Source organism: Panthera tigris, chromosome D1, assembly GCF_018350195.1.
Source record: "Panthera tigris isolate Pti1 chromosome D1, P.tigris_Pti1_mat1.1, whole genome shotgun sequence".
NCBI classification, from domain to species: domain Eukaryota; kingdom Metazoa; phylum Chordata; class Mammalia; order Carnivora; family Felidae; genus Panthera; species Panthera tigris.
This window is the reverse complement of record NC_056669.1, coordinates 72,412,294-72,436,131: the sequence shown is the minus strand read 5'-3', so window position 1 is coordinate 72,436,131 and position 23,838 is coordinate 72,412,294. Positions and strand designations below refer to the sequence as shown.

The window sequence follows — 23,838 nt, the reverse complement described above, 5'->3', positions numbered from 1 at the left end:
TCTCTGCCCATCTCTTTTACCTGAGTAACCTGGCTTTCCCATCTGCATCCTCATCCCCATTGAACAAAAGCATGCTCCTTTGAAATGTGGAGGGAGAGGGAAAGGGCTATAAGTAATTCTTCTCCCCAGCCCCCACTGTGGCTGTGCTGGAACTCTAACAGCGACCTGTGTGGAGTACTATGGACACACAGCACAGAGAATGTAGCTCTCTTTGGGGGGAGTCCTGAAAGGCTTCCCAGAGGAGGTGACATTTGCACTAGGTGTGGAAGGATGGAGAGGAGTTTTCCAAATAAAGCAAGATCTTAGAGATAATGTGGTTAGTGCAGAACATATAACCAAGAAATGTATGAATTCAGCAAGTTAAATTTGTTTTTAGCACTTTAGTAAGTAGAGAATGAACAAACTTCATCTTGTGCTTAGGTTTAGAAACTGTAATAACTTTGTTATTTTTTTAAAGTTTAAACTTGTTGAAAACTTTTGCAGAAGGAAAACAGTTTTAACAGCTAAAAGCAAGTTCTGGAATTTTCCTAGATTTGGGAGAAAACGGACCTTGCAACACTACTATTTTCCTGCTCTGGCCTAGTTTTTTTAGAATTTTCACAATCACCTAAAATATTTTTAATAAATGTATTTTTATTTTATTTTAAAGTTTATTTTGAGAGAGAGAGAGAGGGCATGAGAATGTGTGTGAGTAGGGGCGGGGCAGAGAGGGAGACAAAATCCCAAGAGAATCTCTGTGCTATCAGTGCAGATCCTGATACAGGGCTCAAACCCATGAACTGTGAGATCATGACCTGAGCCGAAACCAAGAGTCAGATGCTTAACCAACTGAGCCACCCAGGCGCCCCTTGATTTAGATTTTAGATGAGTAAAAATAGACTCACAGTATGAGACGATTAGATAGCAAGATAATCCAAGTCTTTTTACACTGAGTGGAAGGCAAATCCATGACAAAATCAGCCCCTTATGATCGAGAATTGAACTCCATCAAATGAGAACTTTGCCTCAATGATTAATTAGCTAACTTAAATTCCTTTGTTCCATACTATGTAAATAAATTTTCTCATCAGCATAAATATTTTTACAGAATAGCACCCAAGTAAATAAATAGCTTCCTTTTTGTTAAAAGCTGATTTCTTTTGTTTTTTAATTATTATTATTTAAAAAAAAATTTTTTTTTTTAACATTTATTTATTTTTGAGACAGAGAGAGAGCATGAACAGGGGAGGGTCAGAGAAAAAGGGAGACACAGAATCTGAAACAGGCTCCAGGCTCTGAGCTGTCAGCACAGAGCCCGACGCGGGGCCCGAACCCACGGACCACGAGATCATGACCTGAGCCGAAGTCGGACGCTTAACCGACTGAGCCACCCAGGCGCCCCTAATTATTATTATTTTTAATGTTTATTTGCTTTTGAGAGAGAGAGAGACAAAGTGCGAGTGGGAGAGGGGCAGAGAGAGGAGACACAGGATCCGAAGCAGTTCCAGGCTCTGAGCTGTCAGCACAAAGCCTGGCACGGGGACTCGAACCCACGAACCTTGAGATGGTGACCTGAGCTGAAGTCAGACGCTTAATGGACTGAGCCACCCAGGCTCCCCAAAAGCTTATTTCTTTCATGGAAGAACTGTATTTTTGAATCCATATCTTCCTTTCTAAAAGAAGGATACTTACATTAATTTGTTTCCAAGACATACATAAAACTTCCTTGGGATAAACCATCATTGAATCTAAATTTTCATGTCCTATAAAAAAATGGCCATGCAATAAAAATTCATTAATTCATTAATTTATTGGATGAAAGAGTGGATATGGGTAAGTCTCGGTTGCAGCATCATGTCGTGCATGATTGGGAAGGGGGAATAGTGTGCTCACATATTGTCTGAGTAGTTTGCTTTGCTTTGCAGGACAGTTCTGGGATGAGGCTGTGGAAAAGGAGGTGGTTTGTGCTTGCCGATTATTGCTTGTTTTACTATAAAGGTGAGCTGCAGCTAGGGCCACCAAGGGCTCTTTGTGCTGGAGGGGGTGGTGAGGTGATAACAGGTGGTTATGTTCTCAAATCTAGTGACTGGACCAGTGGCCTGAGCTAATTTAGAACGTATCTACTTGCCAGAGTGTTCACTTTTACATATGTGGGTGGTTGGTCACTTCATTTTATACCAGTCCCTGCACTGGAAGTGCCATTTGTTGAGTTAAAATAAATAGGATCCAGTTTGTCTGCTACTTAGGGTCTCCAAGTCTGGAGTTGTCTTAGCTTCTACCCTTTTGAGGACATAGGTATACCTTTGACACAATCTGGAGAGGTGGGAAGTACAGATAAATCATTGTATTTTGTAACCTGCTGTCTGGATCTATCCCCTACTATATTTATATTGGATGGACAGCTGGTGAGTTGAGTTGACCACATGAACATTTATGGAGCCCCAGCACATAGAGTTAGGGGCTGTGCAATAGTGAGAAAGAAGTAAGGCTCGAAACATGGAGGAAGAGAGAGTTTACTTTTAAGACAGACTAGTCTGTGTTAGGTGCTTTAGAAGGCATTCAGTGTGCTTAAGCAATTCAGGGGGAGCAAGAAATTCCATATTTGGAGAATTTAAGGAGGGTTTTTAGAACAGATGGGATTTGAGTTGGGCTTGTAAAGATGGGTAGAGCTTTGCTTCTGCGTATGGGGGAGATGGACATTTCAAGCAGAGGAGACAAGTTGAATAAAGTTCTAGAAGCAGAAGAAGGTGGAATGACAGACCTGTGAGGCCCGAGTGAATTTTGCATGCAGGACATACTAGGAAAGAAGGCTCAGGATGTGAGTAAGGACCAAAATGCAAGAGGGCTGTGACACCAGGCAGAGGAAGTTGGGTTTCATTTTGCATCCAGTGAGCAGGCAGCAAGTGCTTTTGAGTAGGAGAGCGACAGGACCAACTCTATCATTAGGAAGTTACCTCTATAATGAAGATGGTTTAGAAGAGGAAGAAAATAGATGTAGAAGGTAGGATGTTTTGCACGTGCTCTAACTTTGCCTGTGAGGTTTGCTCCTCACAGAAGGCCCTTCCCCATCCTTTAAAACACTTTAAATGTTGCCTTCTGAAGCCTTCTCCACTTCCCCAGACTGTGTGCCACTTCTGCCTCTGTGTTCCCACAGCATTTTGTAAACTGTTGTATTTCAGGAGTTAGCAGGTGGTGCTGAGCACGTTTACATGCCTGCCTCTGCCTCTGTCTGTTTCACCTGTGTCGTTCCAGCATTAGCACAAAGGTCTCCAGGGGGCACCTGAGTGGACAGTCAGTGATTGCAGTAGTCCTGGGAAGACACTTGGAACCCTGAACTGGGGCAGTGGGATGGACCAACCCAAGGAAGGTACCACAGCAGGTTATTCTGATGTGTTTTTTTTCCATTCAAAGACAGCCGAGAAGAAGCTGTCCTTGGGAGCATCCCTCTGCCCAGCTATGTGATCTCGCCTGTGGCCCCTGAGGACCGTATAAGTCGCAAGTATTCCTTTAAGGTACTGCCCCTTCCCATCTAGTGCAGCAATTCCACCCTAAGAAACTTTGTGTTCCCAAAAATGGCTTCATAAAAGCAGTTGTTTTCTGTGGGGGGAAAGGAGAAGTTAAGAAGCTAGAGCACTTCAGGTGCATGTTAACAAAGTTATAAATTCTTTAAACAAGAATAGCATCACAAGTGCTTTCATTTGTATCTGAGCTTCTGAGTCCCCCACCCTTGCTCAAGTGTTCAGACCCCTCTTTTCCTCTCACTGCTAGTCCTGTGATTGCATATGGGTTCCTCCTCATGTGTTCTTATCACTGTAATCAGCCAGTCTAACTAGTATCCAGCCACGTAGTGCAAGTGATGGTCCCTCATAATGGACTTACATCAATTATATTATGAAGACCTATATTCAGGGTCAGTGGCTCATGTTGAAGGGTTTTTGAGTTTGTCCACTTTATCTTGTTGAAAAGCAAGTAGAATCAAATTTGGTTTATTTTTTGGATCCCGGAAAAATCCCTCTGGATCCCAAGGGAAATCCCTTCAACAGTAGAACCCCCTTTCTACTTTGTCACCATGCCATGTGGAGTGAGTGCGGCAATGATAATTGATGGCAGTCCTTTACACCCTCTAGCATCTTCAGAGCCAGGTGTGGAGGCTCCAGGAAGGTGGTGGTCAGGCCCAAATCTGGGGAATCCTGAGGCCATCTCCTTTAGCGACCTCCACACATTCCTTCACTGATGCTGTTTCTTGGGTCCTCCAGGGATGGTGAGGATGGGGGAGTGTTGAAGTTATACTTTACTGACAGCTGAGTGGAAGTCTCAGCACTGAAGCAGCAGCCTTTGGTGCTAGTAGCCACGGGGAACGCCCTCTCACACTGCTCAGGATGCAGGGCAATGATGAGCCTTTCAAGTGGGGTAGTGGCTCCTGCCCCCACTACTCATGTAGCTTTGCTATTCCCATGTTGAAGGTATAAGATGAGTACTAGATGGTGGGTACTAAAGCAGACGTTGAACAGAGGTCAAGTTTGCCAGCCAGAGATCGTTGAAGGATCATGGAAAAGCACATGATAACACAGCCACTGTTCTCTGTAAGGGTTAAAGAAAGCATTGGTATATGGTGTCTATGGTATCACTGGAAGGTAATAATCTGCATCAGTGTCTTGACTGGGAGTCCATTGTGGGGGTGGTGGTTGGAAAATCAGTCTCATCTTTTACCTTTCTTTTCCGGGCTGATGCTTCAGCTTTGTCCATTGCCAGGTTTGAGCTGTCCCTCTCTTTCCCTTGACTGTCACTATCCCTGATGACTCCAGAGTTGCTGTGGGTTGAAGCTCATTTAATGTTGTGGAGAGCCAATGGGTGAGGCCAGTATTATTAGCTTCATTTTATAGCTTAGGAACATGAGGATTAGAGTGCTTAAGAAACTTGCTCAAAGTCACAAAGCTGGGAGATGATGGTGACAGAACTTGAACATGAACTCTATTCTCTTTCAATTGCATTGTAAAGGGAGGGAAGACAATTTCTTTTTCTTTCTCTCTGCTTTTCTTCCACGTCTGATTTTGGTCACCTCCTGCACACACATGGCAGGAGGTGGAAAGTGATTTGAACTAATGTTCATTGTTGTCATTTTAGGAATACTCTTCTCTTTATTGGTTCAGAAGCCTCTCCTGCTGATGACTGGCTTTGAAAACATTGTGTTCGGTGGGTTTCAGACTGGTCCTTTGCAGCCTAAAAGTCTTACTCAGAAAGCCTTCCTTTCTGGGGTTCAGTGTTTTTGCTACTAGGCCAACAGGATAATGTATGTAATTTTTTAGGACAGCTTTTGAAATATGGTCAAAGTAACTGATTGTAACTATATATATTTCATCTTAACACTTCACTGGGAGGTGTGAAAACAGATTTAGAAAAACATCCTTAATGTGTCATAGATTCTTCTCTTTTTGAAAAAAAAATTTTCTTAGAAAGACTTCACCAAGAGTGTTCCCTAAATCTTTTGTCTCAGAGATAGAAGGCATGCGTGTGTTTGGTCGGGGGTGGGGTGGGATTTCCCTGTTGTGGGGATCCTCAGGGTCTGAGAGCAGAGAAAAGCTACTGCAGACAAGTCTAGTGGTTTTCAGCTGGTTCTCCACAGAGGGTTGTGGTTTCCTTCGTGCAAAAGAGTTCCCTTTCCTTTGGGTTGAAGCATTGTTCTTTTAGGGGCCAGAAAGTGGACCCCTTGGGCAGTACAGCATCCATGTTACTGGGTATACTGAAGAATGCATAGTGTTTTGTGCTCTGGGCCTTACACCTGTCTCTGATGTGAGTTCTTTTCATATCTGAAATTCTCCGACTGTTGCTAGGGCACCTTGCTTGAGATTGTTGAGAGTATCTGTAATGGTAGGCACTGCCAGAAAGGTTATATGGACCTTTCCTTGTCTTTCTTTTTCGACTGTGCCTGCAGCCTGGCAGCCCCTGTGCATTACCAGGAAGGCTGGTGCTAGATGGACACAGGCCTTTTATGCTCTGTTAGCTCACCTGGCGCTCCTCCCCAAACAGCTCCTATTGGATGTGCAGCCACCTTTCACCTCCTGGTCACCTCTGAGCAGGCTTGCCCCTCGGATCCAGGATCTGGAGCAAAAAACATCCCTGTGCAGCTAAGGGTCCAAGGATTTTCAATGGGGAGAAAAGCCTTTATTACTCCCTTTGAGCCATTCTTCCTCCCTCAAGACCAAGGTTTCCTGACCTGAGCTCTACAGACCCCCAAGAGTCAATGGATAAATCACATCTTTTTTTTAACTTACAATGTTTTCTTTGATTAAGAAAGCAGGCAACAACAGGTATCCATAGCAGCTGTGCCTTGGTCACCCTAGTAACCAGAGAGATCTTCATATCACATTACGACTGTTGTAAATATCTTGAAATAGCATTATGCTCATTGCCACTTTGAAATGACAATAATTATTACTACATTTCTTATATAATGAATTATTAAAGAAGCACCTATATCACTATACCACATTTAAGAAAATTTTGGTAACTGTATTTCAGTATAGCATATTTATTTTATTTGAATACTTAGAAACATTCTGAGAAGGGTTCTTAGGATTTATGAAACTGTCCAAAGGGTTCATGCCCCCCAAAAGATTAAGACCCCCACTTTAGATTCTGGCTAAAGGCCAGCCAAGATGTGGTTTTTCACTTACTTATATTCACCCAACTTTCACTGAACTCCACTGTTCTACCTGGTAGGATATAGATGCTAGGGATAGAACAATGAGAAGCACAAAGTCCTTGCCTTCATGGAGCTTATATTCTAATTGTTTTAAATGTTTATTTCTGAGAGAGAGAGAGAGAGAGAGAGAGAATGAGAATATGAGCGAGAATGAGCAGGGGAGGGGCAGAGAGGGAGGGAGACACAGAATCCGAAGCAGGCTCCAGGCTTTGTCTGAGCTGTCAGCCCAGAGCCTGACACGGGGCTCCAACTGGTGAACTGTGAGATCTTGACCTGAGGGCAGAGTTAGAGAGGGCAGAAAAGGGTCTTTCAAAGTTTCTAGAAAATTCATTCAGTCAGTCACCTTAGATTACTCAAGTGACTAGTCCTATAATAACATCAATTAACATCTTTTGAGCCTTAAAAATGGTAGGCTGTGCTGTAAGTTCCATATGTGCATTATCTCATTTAGTGCTCACACAGCCTTAAAAGGTAAGTACCATCATCACCCACCCATTTTAAAGATGAGGAAATGGAGGCCTGGAGAGATTGAGCAGCTTGCCCAAGGTTGCTCTGGGGTAAGAAGCCAGGCTCACCATGCACGTCAGGCTAACTCCAGGGCCTGAGCTCTTACCCAGTTCACTGTGCTGCTCATAGCCCAAAGGTTGGGCACCAGGAGTTCCTTCTTAATGTCAATAAATGTGCACCACAGTCTGCGTAAGTCAGAAACCTGACAGTCTTATCCTTGACAGTTGCGGTTCTCAGCTCTCCTGTCCAGTTCATCACCAGGTCCTGCCAATATTACCTGCTAGTTTTGTCCAGACACTGGGCACTCCTCTCCTTCTCAGCCCCCCACCACCATCTCTCACCTATACTTCTGTAGTCGTGTCCTGCCCCCTATCCCCTCATCTGCCCCAGCTCAACTCTGACCTCTTCAGACTGTAGCCAGAGTGGTTTTTTCCAGACAAAAATCTGATCTTGCCACTCCCCAGCTCGAACTCTTTAATTGCTTCTCCTTGTTCTTGAAAATGAGACAAAACCCTAACGTGACCACGTGGCCCCGGTGACCTGACCCTGCCAGCTCCAGTGGCCTCATTTCATCCTGCTCTCTCCTTTTCTCTGTGTCAGGCATGCCGGCCTCATCCTTGAATATATCATACTCTTGTCTGTCTTGGGGTCCCACACATCCCACTGTGCTACTTTTACTAACATATCTGCTTACTATGTAGAAGGAAGCTTAAATGTCACTTCCATAGGTAATTCCTTCTCCAGGTCAGGCCAGGTTCCCCTGATGTCCTCTCTCATAGCATCCTGAACTTCTTGACGATGCTTATAACAATTGTAGTTTTTTGTCCGTAGTCTTTCTCTTCTTATGTGATTGTAAACTATCTTGACGTTGATTAAGGCTGTTGCTTCAATTTCTGGTACAGTACCTTTCACATAAATAATCAATGATAAATTATTGTTGAATGAATGAGTTAGAGAATGAGTCAGTTGATGGGCCCTGGCCTTTGGAGTGCTCCTACATTTCCTCACCTAGGCCTCTATGTTCTAAAGGCTGATGCTGGGGGCTTGGAGTGTGAGCATTCTAGCTTTTATCTCTAGTGCCGGATCAAGACCAAGGTCCTAAGGGCCAGGAGAACAGTCCTATCCCAGGGGGATTAAGTTTTTGAGGTAAAATCGTCCTTGCATACATCTCCATTTCCTTTAGCTATAGCCTAAAGTTTTCCATTCGGTCATGCAAAGTTGCCCAATAGGACTGTTGTTTGGAAAGTGAAGAGCAGAGGGGAAGGGAACATCTTTGAGATAAGACTAGGAAGGGGTGAAGAGGCTTCTCATCATCTTGGTTTTGGCATCTTCCTCTGGCTCAGGGCACTTTGGAGTTGGGTCACGTGGCCAACTCCCTGCACTTCTCACTTTTGCAGTAAATACATCGTTTATGCCCAATCACAGGCAGAATGTGGCTAAGAACCTGTTGGTTAGAGCCAAGGGCAGCTGGATACAGCACATATTGGCAGTTTGATTAGTGACTGAGGTTGTAATCATGTTAGCTCCTCTGTAATGCTGGATCTAACTCCCAAGGTCCATTTGTGAACACACACGCCAAGTCCCCCTGTTTGAAGGGTGTCCCGTGTTGATTTCCTAGACAAGGCTGGCTCCACAAACACTAGTATAGCAGGAACATGCTCTATCTATCATACCCTTGAGGGCTAGCTATGCTTGTGAGTGGCCTTGTGTCTGGTGGGGTGGGTGCCTGTCCCACCTGTGACTGGGCAGAAAGTCTGGGAGGAGGTATCAGAGATCTTATGGGGTCATTGCATGGGGGAGCTTTTCCAAGACTTTCTGCTGATTGACAGACACAGTAAGTTCCTTCTCATTCTGTTCTCACTGCCACGTGTCCACCTGCTAAAACAGGAGGAATCTGGGACAGTGGATAATCCCTTAAACATGCAAGGAAGGAAATCAGGTTTGCTTTGGTCACTGTAGGGACCCTTACCTGCAGGCTAAGTTTGCTTGTACTCTCTTGGAACTAGCTGGATAGATTCAAGTATGTCAATATTAGTAGCAGATCCATAATTAATATGCATTTTGGACCTAGATGTTAGGGTGGGTCACAGAAGCAAATGTCGACAGTTTATCAGAGAGTTTTCATCTGTGACCATTAGTGGTTCTAGGAGCATGTCATTTTTCAGCTCCTAATTGGTTCTTTCATTTTGTTTTCTCTGGCTTATCCTTTCATGGGGTCTGCCTTTCTTTCTGGATCCACATTTTTGGACCAGTGATCTGTGTAATCATGCTAATATCTGGGCAGGACCTAGGAGCATTATATAGAGAAGCCTGGGCCTGGAGTCAGATAGACTTATGTACAAATCCTGGTTCCAACTCTTGGTTTATTCCACAAACAATTATTAAGTACCTACTAGGTGCCAGGCACTGTTCCTGGGGATACCGTAGTGACAGATAAAGTCCTTGCTGTAATGGAGTTTATATTCTGGAGGGAAGAGACAGATGATAAGCAAACTAGTGTATAAAATAAATGATGCCAGGTAATATTAAATACTCTGAGGAATCCATTACTGGGCATGGAGATCTGGGAAAGTTACTTAACATCTCAGAACCTCATCTGCCACATTTGTAAAATACAAATTCTGTCACTACCTCTCAGAGCTATTGGAATTAAAATGAGATTAAAGTCCTGGAAGTAACCAGGAGACACATAACAGGCACTGATCAGATTTGCTGATCTTCCTCTATTTTTTTTTTTTTTTGGTCTTCCTTTTTATACCATCTTCCTATGTAGATTTGATGAGGTTTTTCATTACAACTTTAAGACAGGCCCCTACTTATCAGAACACAGTGGAGAGAAACTGGTGTTTCCTCTTGTTTGTACCCATCCTGGTTACTTTTCAGTGATCATTTCCATTACCTCTTCACGGACTCTTTGCAAGGATACATGTGAAAGCACTTTGAGGCTTCCTAGCACATAGTAGGTGTGCAAGGATTTTCAGTCAAATGTTAGCTCTGTCAAACTTTGTAGTGCCTCTTTGGAGAGCCAGAAGAGCAGCAGCGTTGATGGGCACTCATCACATGTCATGCCCGAGTGGTGAGGCACAGTGACTATCTGCACCAAGCCACTTGCTGTTATTGCTCATTTTTGGCTCAATTCCAGTAATTGCGTGCTTCAGAAGAGCCAAGACAAGGATTCCAGAGAGTCTGCTTCTACAGAATGAGGGTTTTGAAAAACTCTTTCTCACCCAAGCCTTGACTGTGTGGCCCTCCCTAAGCAGGAGTAAGATAAGTAGGAATAGGTGCAGCTGCCTGGCTTTGACCATGGGGACTAGACACAGCTATCACTGGGTCTGACTGTACCAGGAAAGGGGAATCCAGCTGTGATGTTTTCTAGGTGTGGGAACAAGCTGGGTGGTACTTGGGCTTTTAATATGGAAGAGGGAAGAACATGGCCAGAGTGTCTTCTTGTTTTTGCTCCCAGAAGTGAAATGTGCACTGACCTCTCTGACCTTTGTTTCTGCCTCATGTTTACAGGCTGTGCACACGGGGATGCGAGCACTCATCTATAATAGCTCCACAGGGGGTTCTCAGGCCGAGCAGTCAGGCATGAGGACCTATTACTTCAGTGCCGACACCCAGGAGGACATGAATGCTTGGGTCCGGGCCATGAACCAGGCCGCACAGGTGCTGTCTCGATCATCACTAAAGAGGTCAGTCCCAATGGAGGGTCCCTGTCAGAGCACTTCTCACACTAGGATGGGGATCCAGATAAGAACTCTTAGGTGCTCCAAATTCCACCATTCATTCACTTGTATTAAGCCCTGCCCTTTCTTTGAAGTCCTATTTAACAATGAATTCTGTTGGAAAGATAATGCATACATGGTAAGGTCCCGCAGAAGTTATCTGGACCTCTCTTTGTTGAGCAGAGAAATGCCAAGGCCTGGGGGCGGGAAGTGACTGCTTGGGATATGGAGCCCTGGAACCTGGCGTGTGTGTATTTCTCATTTTTCCTTCTCTGATGTGTGGTGAGATGGACAGCCTTGGGGCACCAGATTGGGAAAGGGAGAGACAGACAAGAAAGACCTTACAAACTGAAAATGTGCCAAAGAGTGACCACCATGTTGCTGAGGCTAGCTGGGCAGCTATTGTCCAGTCACCCCTTTCCTCAAGTGGACAAACCAAGGGTACAATCAGGGATCTTGAAATTCCTGAGTCTTTTGGCTGTGGGTGATTCCTTGAGAGAAAGCACAGGAGGACTATGAGTGGAGTCAGGGGCTCAGAGAAATAAGGTAACCCTAGAAAAGTCAGGATGTGCCTTTAGCGAGTCCTCATCTGACATGGGCCCATTTTTTTTCTTTTTTTCTTTTTTAATGTTTGTTTATTTTTGAGAAAGAATATGAGCGGTGGAAGGGCAGAGAGAGGGAATGAAAGGGTCTGAAATGGGCTCCATGCTGACAGCACAGATCCCGATGTGGGGCTCAAACTCACAAACTGCAAGATCATGACCTCAGCTGAAATTGGATGCTTAGCCGACTGAGCCACTCATGTGCCCCCCATTTTCCACTATCTGAACACGTTGCTGTGTTCAGAGGCCTCTTTGAGTATGGTCTGTCAGTGAGGCCTCAAAATAAAAGGTTATTCTCCGGCAACCTAAAGGTGGGATTTTTTTAGTGACTGTAAATGGATTTCACATGGCGTGTTATAGCTTGTCAACCTTTTCCAACTCACGTGTATGTGACTTTTGGTATTAGTGGTACTTCCTAGCTTCATGCCGTCTTTCTTGAAGCAAACAGAAGGTGTAGTGTGACCTCCTTCAAGGGGCCAGCCTGGGGTCTGGCCCTACTCTTGAAGCTTCCATAATACCTCAGTCAAGCATTTCCCACGCTGTTTTGTTTTTTTTTTTTTTTTCCCACCTTCTGTATACTTCTCAGCATCCTGGACTTCAGGGAGGGATTGTCTTTGTATCTTCTGCACACTTGACACAGAGTAAGCCGTTAAATGTCTGTTGAGTGAATAAGCGAGTGAAAGAATGAATGAATGTGTTAGATAGGACAGGATGAATGACTATGCTGGAAGTTCCCACATAGACCCTGAATCAGTAACTGCAGGTGTTCAGTCAAATCTGACTCTACCTCCTAACATTGTCATGCAGCCTGCATTTGTCTATTGTGTCCATGATGATGATGTGAAAGCATCTGCCATTAGCCTGTGGGCACTCTGTTTACAGTGACATCGGTATTTCTTTTTAGTTTTTTCCAGTTTTTTTTTCTTAAGTTTTATTTATTTATTTTGAGATAGAGACAGAGTGAGTAGGGGAGGGGCAGAGAGGGAGGGAGACACAGAATCCTAAGTAGGTTCTGCACTGTCAGCATGAAGCCCAGTGCGGGGCTTGAACTCAAGAACTGTGAGATCATGACCTGAGCTGAAACCAGGAGTCAGATGCTTAACCAACTGAGCCACCCAGGTGCCCCAACATTGGTGTTTCTTTGATACGTCTTATTCCTAGTGCACATGCTGGTTCCTAATGCTGTTTCTTAGTTTTTGTTTTTCATCCTTAAAAAAACCATATATGTATGTATGTATATACATATACATATATGTATGTATATACACACATTTTAAATAAAATTATACAATAAGTGATATTTTTATTATAAAAAATGCAAAGAGTAAAGACAAAATATCCTTAATTACCTTCCTAGGGTAATCTCTGTTATCAGGTTAATGGGCATCCTTTTTAACTTCACTTAAATTCATTTATATACATATGTGCACTTAAAGAAATATGTGTTTCTTTTGTGTTTTTTTAAAGCACGAATGATATCTTGAAAATCTATATCAGTGTATGTGGATCAGCTTTACTTTGGACTGTTGTATATGGTGTTTTATAAGACCATAATGCTCCAAACCTTAATGGTTTATTTTTTCTCATCTTTTACTATTATAAATAGGCCTGCAATGAAAAACCTTCTACAAGCGTCTGCATGTGTGAGTCTTTCAAGTTGCTGGGTCAAAATACAATGTATTTTTAATTTTAATTGGTACACCAAGATGCAGTTTAAAGAAAGCTGTATAGTCCACTACCCACATCTTTGCCAGTAGATATTAAGATTTAAAATATTTTGCTGAGCTGCTGTGTAGTTAAATAGTATTTCAGTGTATGTCTCCACGATGCTGGGGATCTTTTCTGTTTTTTGGCTACTTGTATTTCCCCTCCACTGAACTGCCTCTACCTTTCCTCTGCCCATTTTTCTGCTGAGTTGTTTGCCTTCTCTCGGTGCTTCCTTCCCTGTGTGCTGTGAGATATCCTCAGGTTAGGATGTGGCTTGGTCCCTTGCAGAGGTTGCTTGCAGGCTGTCCAGTCTTGTGGTTAACAGAACAGGATGCTGTTTGCCAGTCTTTAATATTCTGGCCTTTTTCCTGTTCTCTTTGATTTCTCAGACATCACCTGAGAGATTTCCTGAGCCTGTTTCTGAGTTCCCTGAGGCCCTGGGGTCCTGATGGCTGGGTCTTTCCCATCTTCTTCTCCATCTTGGACTTTTAGTCTCTTTTAACTAAGGTTGTTTTCTTTTTCATGAAGAAGATCATTCTTCTTGATGAAGTTATGGAACTCAATCTAGAAGTTAAAGAATTTGCCTTTATTTATACTACATCATCTGCCCCAGGCAGAGATACTTACATCTAATCATATTCTTTTAAAGCCCTCCCCTTCTTCATTTTAATTCTTTTTTTTTTTTTTTTGGTATGATCCTATTTATTTATTTATTTATTTATTTTTAAAATTTACATCCAAGTTAGCATATAGTCCAATAATGATTTCAGGAGTAGAATCCAGTGATTCATCCCCTACGTATAACACCCAGTGCTCATCCCAACAAGTGTCTTCCTTAATGCCCCTTGCCCATTTAGCCATCCCCCCACCCACAATCCCTGCAGCAACCCTCAGTTTGTTCTCTGTATTTAAGAGTCTCTTATGTTTTGTCCCCCTTCCTGTTTTTATATTATTTTTGCTTCCCTTCCTTTATGTTCATCTGTTTTGTATCTTAAATTCCACATATGAGTGAAGTCATATATTTGTCTTTCTCTAATTTCACTTAGCATAGCACACTCTAGTTCCATCCATGTTGTTGCAAATGGCAAGCTTTCATTCTTTTTGATTGCTGAGTAATACTCCATTGCATATATAAACCACATCTTTATCCATTCATCTGTTGATGGACATTTGGGCTCTTTCCATACTTTGGCTATTGTTGGTAGTGTTGCTATAAACATTGGGGTGCATGGGCCCCTTCAAAACAGCACACCTGTATCCTTTGGATAAGGTAGTAGTCCTTATCCTTTGGATAACCTAGTAGTCCTAGGTATCCTTTGGATACCTAGTAGTCCAATTGCTGGGTTGAGGGTAATTATACTTTTAATATTTTGAGGAACCTCCATACTGTTTTCCAGAGTGAATGCACCAAGTTGCATTCCCACTGGCATGCAAAAGGGTTCCTCTTTCTCTGCATCCTTGCCAACATCTGTCGTTGCCTGAGTTGTCAATTTTAGCCATTCTCTGGTGTGAGGTGGTATTTCATTGTAGTTTTGATTTGTATTTCCCTGATGATGAGTGATGTTGAGCATCTTCTTATGTGTCTGTTAACCATCTAGATGTCTTCTTTGGAAAAGTGTCTATTCATGTCTTCTGCCCATTTCTTCACTGGATTATTTGTTTTTTGGGTGCTGAGTTTGATAAGTTCTTTATAGATTTTGGATACTAACCCTTTATTGATATGTTGTTTGTAAATATCTTCTCCCATTCTGTTGGTTGCCTTTGAGTTTTGCTGATTGTTTCCTTTGCCGTGCAGAAGCTTTTTATCTTGATGAGGTCCCAATAGTTCATTTTTGCTTTTGTTTCCCTTACCTCTGGAGACATGTTGAGTAAGAAGTTGCTGTGGCCGAGGTCAAAGAGGTTGTTGCCTGATTTTTCCTCTAGGATTTTGATAGCTTCCTGTCTTATGTTTAGGTCTTTAATACCTTTTGAGTTTGTTTTTGTGTATGGTGTAAGAAAGTGGTCCAGGTTAATTTTTCTACATGTCGCTGTCCAGTTTTCCCAACACCACTTGCTGAAGGGACTCTGTTCCATTGGATATTCTTCCCTGCTTTGTCAAAGATTAGTTGGCTGTACATTTGTGGGTCCATTTCTGGGTTCTCTATTCTGTTCCATTGATCTAAGTGTCTTTTTTGGTGACAGTACCATATTGTGTTGATGATTATAGCTTTGTAATATGTCTTTAAGTCCAGAATTGTGATTGCAGGAGAGAGAGAATCTTGAGCAGGGTTCACGCCCACCACAGAGCCTGATGTGCAGCTTGATCTTATAACTGTGAGATCATGACCTGACTCGAAATCAAGAGTTAGACACTTAAATGACTGAGCCACCCAAGTGCCCCTCATTTTAATTTTAAGAAAAAGAAAAAGTTTGTTTTTGTTTTGCTTTAAATAAACCATCTTCAGCTCCTTCCAGACTCTGCCCTTTTTGCCATCATTCCTGTGGGCCCATTCCACTATAGATCTGTGCTTGATTTTTGTGCGCCAGCTTCCATTTCTTGTGCATGTCCTTTTATAACTTGAGCTCTGAGAGATGCCTGTGTTGTTATACTGGCTTCTTTATTATTAAAAAAAAATTTTTTTTAATGTTTATTTTTGAGGGGGGTGAGGGGCATAAAGAGAAAGATGCAGAATCTGAAGCAGGCTCCAGGCTCTTAGCTGTTAGCACAAAGCCTGATGGCAGGAGTCGAACGCACGAACCGTGTGATCATGACCTAAGCTGAAGTCAAACGTTTAGCTGACTGAGCCACCCAGGCGCCCCTGTACTGGCTTCTTTAGACCAGCAATGGCAAATGAATTCTTTCTTGTGTTCCATCTTTGTTCAGTTCATCATGACTGACGAGGGCACTGGGTCAAAGATAACCTGAGAATGAAACCAGGTTTAACAGGAAGAAGTGTTGTGATTGAAAAGTGATGTCCTGCTTGAACCATTCAGGATTAATTTGCTACCTGAGATTTGGCCTTTTTTTTTTTTTTTTTTTTTTTAACTTTTTCCTACCTAAAGATTTTATAATTAACTATCAGATTCTGGTTTGTGAGGGGCTCCATCCTTTATCTGTTGGGCTGCCTTCCTTCCCTTTTAGGGTCTCAGGTCATTGTATTGTCCCTAGTTTTTCTCTGAACTTGTAACATTTTTCTTATTCTCTTAATAAACTCTTAAAATCCCATAATCATGTTTGCCTAAGTTTCCTTCCTTAAAAAACAAAACAAGCCAAAAAATTTGTCCTACCTTCTGAGTCAGAATAAAGGCAGAATAATATTTCCTCTTAACTTTCTGAGAGATTATCAGCTAAGCAAATCCAGACTCACTAAATGTTCTTTCCCCAGAATAAGATGTTCAGACATTTGGTTAGTTAGAATTATTCATTAGGCAGTACTTAATCTTCCCTTTCCTTCAGTTTTGTGATCTGCACTGGAAAATCTCCATCTGTGTTAAGTGAGGGGCCCCGGTGGTTGTGTAACGGTCTTGGTCTCTCCCCAACTTGATTCTCATCAGATGCTTCTGTCATTATCCATATAGGCAGATGCTTACTGCATCTGTGGTATAGTAGGACTCCTATGTGGTATAGTAGGACTATGTGTGGTATAGTAGGACTCCTATGTGGTATAGTAGGACTCCTGATTGCAGGCAGCAGAAAATGCAGACAAATTTACCTTAGAAAGGGAGGAATTCGTTGGTTGCTTCACTGAAAAGTTCAGGATAGATCTAGCTTTAGAAATGCTGGGTTCAAGGCTCAGACAGTATCATTACAAGTCATTCTCTCAGGCTCTGAGGTCTGGCCACCCTTGGGTTGGATTCATTCTTCAGCTCCATGTGGAGGTTCCTGGCAGATCTAAGAAAGATCTGGTGGCAAAATAGCTGCAGTAGCCCTGGACTCCTGTCGTCTGGCTGAAGAAAGTCCAGCAGGAAAGAGCCAGAGTCTTGTCCAGAAACTCTTGTCCAGAGAGAGGCATTCTGATTAGACAGGCTTAGATAATATTTGAACCTTAAATCACGTACTGTGGACGGGGAATATACATGCTGATTGGCACCGCTCCAGGATACATTCTTCACTTCTGAGAACCAGGCCACAGGGACTGCAGGCAAGGTAGGGGTGGATGCCCAAGAAATGTTAGGGCTGTGGGCAGAGGAAGGAGAAATGACCCATTGGAATGGGATAAAGGGGGTGCAAGCAACTAATGTCCAGGCCAGCTGATTGATTCACCCCCTTACTTCCTACTGTATTGGTTTCTTTTACCTTATGTTCTCCTCCCAGAGCTTAGTGGCTGAAGTCAGATAGACATGGGTTCAAATCCCATCTCTACCACTTTCTAGCTGTGTCACTTGTACAGATTGAGAATGCTTTTTAAACTTTTTCTTAACATTTATTTTTGAGAGACAGAGCACAAGTGGGGGAGGGACAGAGAGAGAGAGGGACAGAATCTAAAACACGCTCCGAGCTGTCAGCACAGAGTTTGATGTGGGGCTCGAACCCACAGAACATGAGATTATGACCTGAGCTGAAGTCGGACACTTAATTGACTGAGCCACCCAGGTGCCCTGGGAATGCTTTTTAAACCTCAGTTCAGTGGGTGGTGGGTATTGAGGAGGGCACCTTTTGGGATGAGCACTGGGTATTGTATGGAAACCAATTTGACAATAAATTTCATATGTTGAAAAAAAAATAAACCTCAGTTCATAGGGCTATTACAAGTGTTAAGTTAAATAAATGAATGTATAACGTGCTTACTTAATAGGATGCCTAAGATACTTTGTATTGGGTATGCTGCCTTCCATAGGGTTTGGTTTGACAATGTCATTTTCCTTTTTTTCTTTACAACCACCCAGTTTCATCGACCATCCCCTGGATCACATTGATGATGAGTCTTCTGTGAGCAAAATGCACTCTTCCTTGTCAGGATGTGCTCATCCCCTAGCAGGGTCATGGTGGTTCTGCTCTGCTCAGGCTCCTGCAGCACCATCCCTCCACCTGCCTCTCACCTCCTTCCTCCTCCAGCCTCTTCCTACATCATTACTCTGACCCAGGAGCAGAGTTGAGCACCCTCGCTTCAACTCCTTTCTTTATCCTTTTGTTTCCTACACAGGCTTCAGAGATCTTTGATAGAAATTCATTCATGTATTCTTTTTTTTTGTTTTTTTAACGTTTATTCATTTTTTTGAGAGACAGAGCGTGAATGGGGGAGGGGCAGAGAGAGAGGGAGGTGTAGAATCCAAAGCAAGCTTCAGGCTCAACTGACAGCACAGAGCCTGACGCGGGGCTCAAACTCACAAACCATGATATCATGACCTGAGCCGAAGTTGGACACTTAACCGACTGAGCCACCCAGGCGCCCGATCATTCATGTGTTCTTAAGATCCCATCCCATATAAGGGGCACCAAGCAGTGCTGCCCAATCCTGCTCTCTATCTCCTTCTGTTCATAATTTCTACCCTCCATTTCCATGTTCTCCCACTTGCCAGACTTTGGACTGGTTTTTGATTCCCCACAGCCTCCTTGAAATCTGTCTTCCCAACTCTGCCATTGGACTGCTTTTTGTCTGTTGTCTAAGAATGTCTTGTCCTCTCCAATAAGCTAAAACACCAAGCAAGAGGTCAGCTTGCTTTCACAGCTCACAAAACTGACAAGCAGCTCAAATAGGAGGGCCTATCAGAAGACAACTTATCTCTTTTCTCAGTTTCCAAATTTCTCTGGTCTCTGTGTAACTGGTAATCCTGTCTTTGGACTGTAGGAACTTATTGTCTAATCACCTTTGGAGTAAAAACCATTTTCCTTAGGGCATTTGAGCACTGTATGGGTCTAGTCCCTATTATACCTTTGGGCTCATGTCTCACCATTCCCCGTTCTCTATGCCCCAGCCATACTGAACTTCTTCAACTGGGTGCATTTGTACTCATGCATTCATCTATTTAGTCTTTTATTCTACAAGTATTTATTGAGGGCATACTGTGCAGCAGATACTGTTAAAGATGCTGTGTTCAAAGAAAGAGGCAAAGTCCCATGCATTCTTGGGTAGGAGAGGTGGACATAGACCATAAACAGGTAAACAACAAGACAATTTTCTATCATGATCTATGCATGAAGGCAGTAAAATAGGGTGATGGGATGGGAGGGGAGAGGGGGCAGAGAGTAGCCACTTTTGTTTGGATGGTCAGGGAAGGCCTGTGTGGGAAGTATATGGAAGTGAGGCCTGACTGATATATGAAGGTTAAGGATGCAAAACTGAGGTGGAGTGCTTCAAACAGAAGGAATGGGCCCTTACAAACACCTTGTGGCAAGAAGGAGCTTGGTTTGTTGGGGAAACAGAAAGCTAGGGAGTGTGGCTGAATCTAAGGGAGCGAGGGGGAGAGTAGACTGTGATGGGATCCAGGTGAGAGATGGAGGTCCATCTCATGAGGCACCAGGATCCATCTGGGCCTTGCTCATCTGCCTCTCCAGTCCTCACCCTTACTGGGAGAACTTCAGCACATACTTCAAGCCTTAGCCTAAATATTCCTTGACCCTTCAGTGTGTTATATACCCCAGTTTGTAGAACTGTGTCATTCCTTTTGCGTAGGACTTTCATGTTCAAGCTATGTTGGCATGCTTTTTCTTTTTTTAAATGTTTTATTTATTTTTGAGACAGAGACAGAGCATGAGCAGGGGAGGGGCAGAGAGAGAAGGAAACACAGAATCTGAAGCAGGCTTCAGGCTCTGAGCTGTCAGCACAGAGCCCGACGCGGGGCTTGAACTCACAAACTGCAAGATCAAGGCATGCTTTTTCATTGTCACCCCTACTAGTCTGTAAGCTTCTTGAAAATGGAACATAGTAAGCAGTTCGTTAATGAATGGGTGCATGGATGTTTAGCTGGCTGGGCAGGTGGGTGGAAGGATGGATGGATGAACAAAACAGTTACAAAAACTCTACCTGTAAATTGTTCAAATAAAGATTTGGGATGTCAGGGGGGAGTCGGACAACTGTTGTGGGATTGGTGTGTGGGGAACCAGCCCGCTCAGAAATAGCCCATACATTGCTGGCTGTTTGTAGTCTCTTCAGAGAACTAAATATTTGGCTTTCCAAACGCTGATCACTTTGAGTAAAGTGTAGCAGGAACACCTAAGATTGGACAAGCCCCTTGGATCCTGAGCAGAAGTAATTTGTGGAGACGTTTTCAGGCAGGTGCAGGGCTTTGGGGTCAGATCAGATGGGATTTGAATCCTGTATATGTCACTGGTTGCATGATTCAAGGCAAGTTGGTTAACCTCTTTCAGCTTCACTTTTATTACCTGTAATGAGAGAATAATAATATCCCTAGCCTTGGAGGATTTTACAATGAGAAGAAGAGGTAATCTATTTAATTTGCTTAGCTCAGGGGTTTGCATTTAGTTAGTGCTCAGTGATCACTGTTGCTGCCATCGTTCCTATTCTTCAGTAGAGAAACTTATTGTAGGTAATCTGGTACTTACTGACTGCCCTCAGCCTCTCTGGGCTTGACAGTACTGGCCTTGCAGGATTGTTGTAGGGATGACGGATGGTCTAATCTCTAATTCCTGGCACATATGAGGACCATACCAGCATATGGTAATAATAACCAAGCATTAGCCACAAAAAAATGAATGACCCAAAACTGTGGCTGCCATAGGGAGATGGAAGGTGAGTGAACTTGGCCAGAACTCCAGACTGGGTTGGGTTGAACTGTGATGGTTGAGCATGACTTACTCAGTAGAAAGAAGAAGGAAGGATTCTCTAGGCAGAAATGAACAAAGTGAGGGGACCCAGAGTAACCAGACTTCCTTTGTCTGGTTTGTCAATCCTTAAAACCTCACAAGGGACTTTGCCAGTAGCCACCTCTTTGAGGCAAGAGGCATCCCAGCTTGGCAGTCTGGTGTTGCCTTTTTTTTTCTTTAGCTTTGCTCTTCTTTAGGGTGGGACAGTGTGGAGAATTGGAGAGTGTGTCTTCAGAGCTGTCAGGCCCTCTATTGTTAATTTAGAGCAGAGCCTGAGAGGGAGCCAGATATCTGCCCCACCCTGCCCTCCCAGGGGGACTGCCCTAGTTAACTCTGGGGGAAAGAAGAAACAGACTCCTGTCTGCCATTTCTCTGCAGCCATTTCCTTCCTCAAATGTTAGGAATTTAAGTGAGCAAGGCTGCCATAGGCTCCCAACATACTTTGTGCCCCTTTCTCTTCAGTCTTTTGTACAAGTCTATGGAGAGTGCCTAGGGTCAGTTCTGACTTTGAGCCCACTGCCCTCCTGAGACCAGGGTCAGTGCTCAGGGCTTAGCCTCAGTCAACACAGGCTGCACTGGTTTCTTTATCCAGGGCAGGACTTCTGCCACCTGACCTGGCTCAGACTAAACTCTCTGAGAATATCGGTGGCCTGGCCCTTGTTCTTGGGCTCCTGGTTGGGTCATTTAGGTGTGGTGAGTAGGGAGATATCCTCCAATGGAATTGTGACAGATGGCTGTATCTGCCCCTGGACCAAAGTCCAACCAAGGCCCTTACAAGCTGTCATTCCTCTTCCCATCCAAGTCTTTGAGATTTAATGTGTGTGGTGTGTGCGTGTATTTAGCATTAAGACAGAGGGAAATGTTAGTTCTTATTTCCAGGTGAGATAAAAGGGTTTAGAGGCAGAATAAAATAATAATTAGTCCTTGGTGTGATCTGTTAACTTCCAAGTTCTTGTGAAGAAAAGGAATAAGAAAGAAGTATCCCCAGACTGAGGTGAGTGCTTTTCCCACTTGCAGGAGGAAACAAGAATTTGCTCTAAACAGACAAGTAGCATTGCTGTGATGTGCTGAAAATGGAGGGACCCAATCCCTGCTAATGATGTTTAGCCCCTTCTAACAGTTAGGGATTGTGTTTGGTGGCTAGTGACAGAACGGCCTAACTTAGGATGGCAAAATCAAGTTGGGTTTCACATAACGGGAATCCAGAGGTAGTTAGTCTAGGCTGGAATAATAGCTCCCTGGTGCCATCAGGGACCTGGGCTCTTTCTCACTTTCTACCCAGATTTTAGCAGGTGGCTTTTATTTTTATTTTTGTCACCTTCCAATGCAACATAGAGTCTAAGTTCCAGGCAGGAAGAAGGGGAGGGTTAGCTAAGTCAGCTAAGTGTGACTTTTTAAAAAGACTTTCCCGGAAGACCCACCCAGCAATTTCTGTGTACATCTTTTAACATCTTATTGGCTACATCTAAGTCACATGATCACCCTTAGCTCCAAGGGAGGTTGGGAAATGGGAGTTTTTCCCTAGATACATTACTACTTAGAAAAAATTGAGGGGCGCCTGGGTGGCTCAGTCGGTTAAGTGTCTGACTTCGGCTCAGGTCACGATCTCGCAGTCCGCGGGTTCGAGCCCCACGTTGGGCTCTGGGCTGATGGCTCAGAGCCTGGAGCCTGCTTCGGATTCTGTGTTTCCCTCTCTCTCTGCCCCTCCCCCATTCATGCTGTGTCTCTCTCTGTCTGAAAAATAAATAAAAACGTTAAAAAAAAAAAAAAGAAAAAATTGAGTCAGGGATGAGGGAGAGAATAGATGTAGTCAACAGATTTGTATTTGAGGGCATGCTATTTGCCAGGCACTATGCTGTGCTCTTTCTGTGCACTCTCTCCTTTAGTCCTCACAACAGCCCAGAGAAGCAGTGGTTGTTGTCCCCATTTTACAGATAAGAAACTGGAAACCAGAGAGGTCACAGACTTGCTCAAGGTCACCCAGCTTGCATTGGGTAGAACCACCTCTTGAATCTGGGTCTGACTGGCTCTTAACCTTATGCTCTCTGGCTTTGACGCATTTGGCCAAAATGGTCACTGAATGCCAAGAATTCCGTTTTTGAATAGTCACTGAGTCTGGGTACTCACAATGATAGTAATGACCTGCACTGGAAAGGCTTGTGTCATCTTAGCTAAACCTGTGTGCCCTGTATGGCCATCTTGTCTGAGTGACACAGTCATTGAGGGCTGAGGGGTGCTTCATTCTTTCCCATCATTGTGCTAACTGAGCATTGCAAATCTATTTTGTGACAGGTCTCCTGATTTGAGAAGTTGTGGGTTAAATTGTAGGGAATATAGGGAGACAGGGAGAAAACAAGAAAACATTTTTGCCTTAAATCCTATAACTTCATTAAGTTAACTGTTTAATAAGTCAGTTAAGGTGGAGGAGTAGAGGACATTACCTTCACCTTTCTTACCTGCAGCCATAGCCTGAATATTTGGGGCACAAAGCATCTTATGTAAGTCCTAGCAGTTAGAGACCAGGAGCTGTTCATAATCCCAAGTTTGAGGGTCTAGAAGGCTGCCAGGTAGCTAGCAGACTTCCATTCTTTTAGCCACCCTCTTAAGGTTTGTTTTGCAGTAAATGGTGGTATTAATCTGAGAAAAGGATTTGTCATTGTCTATCAACTGTATTATCAGGAAGTACTGGCATATGTCAGGGTGTGCCCATCATATGTGCACACACAGTAAAGACTAAAGTTTATAGTTATAAATTGAGCTCCAAGGTTAAAAAGACTGGAAACCTCCATGGTTTTGGGTCAGTTAATGAGAACAGGATTAAATGTGGTTACCATGATTAAATTGGGCTTTAGGGTTGTCTGGCTTTGATGG

The 23,838-nt window shown here is 43.4% G+C and overlaps 1 protein-coding gene across 3 annotated transcripts in view; it reads left to right on the top strand.

The window, feature by feature from the left end:
- Positions 1–23,838, top strand: part of PLEKHA7 (pleckstrin homology domain containing A7) — a 219,311-nt gene that overhangs the window by 144,705 nt on the left and 50,768 nt on the right. For all 3 annotated transcript variants that reach the window (XM_042958733.1, XM_042958732.1, XM_042958730.1), the window contains exons 7-9: positions 1,905–1,977; positions 3,391–3,491; positions 10,706–10,881. In XM_042958733.1, the coding sequence (XP_042814667.1) occupies positions 1,905–1,977; positions 3,391–3,491; positions 10,706–10,881 (350 nt within the window). The remainder of the gene's footprint in view (positions 1–1,904; positions 1,978–3,390; positions 3,492–10,705; positions 10,882–23,838) is intronic.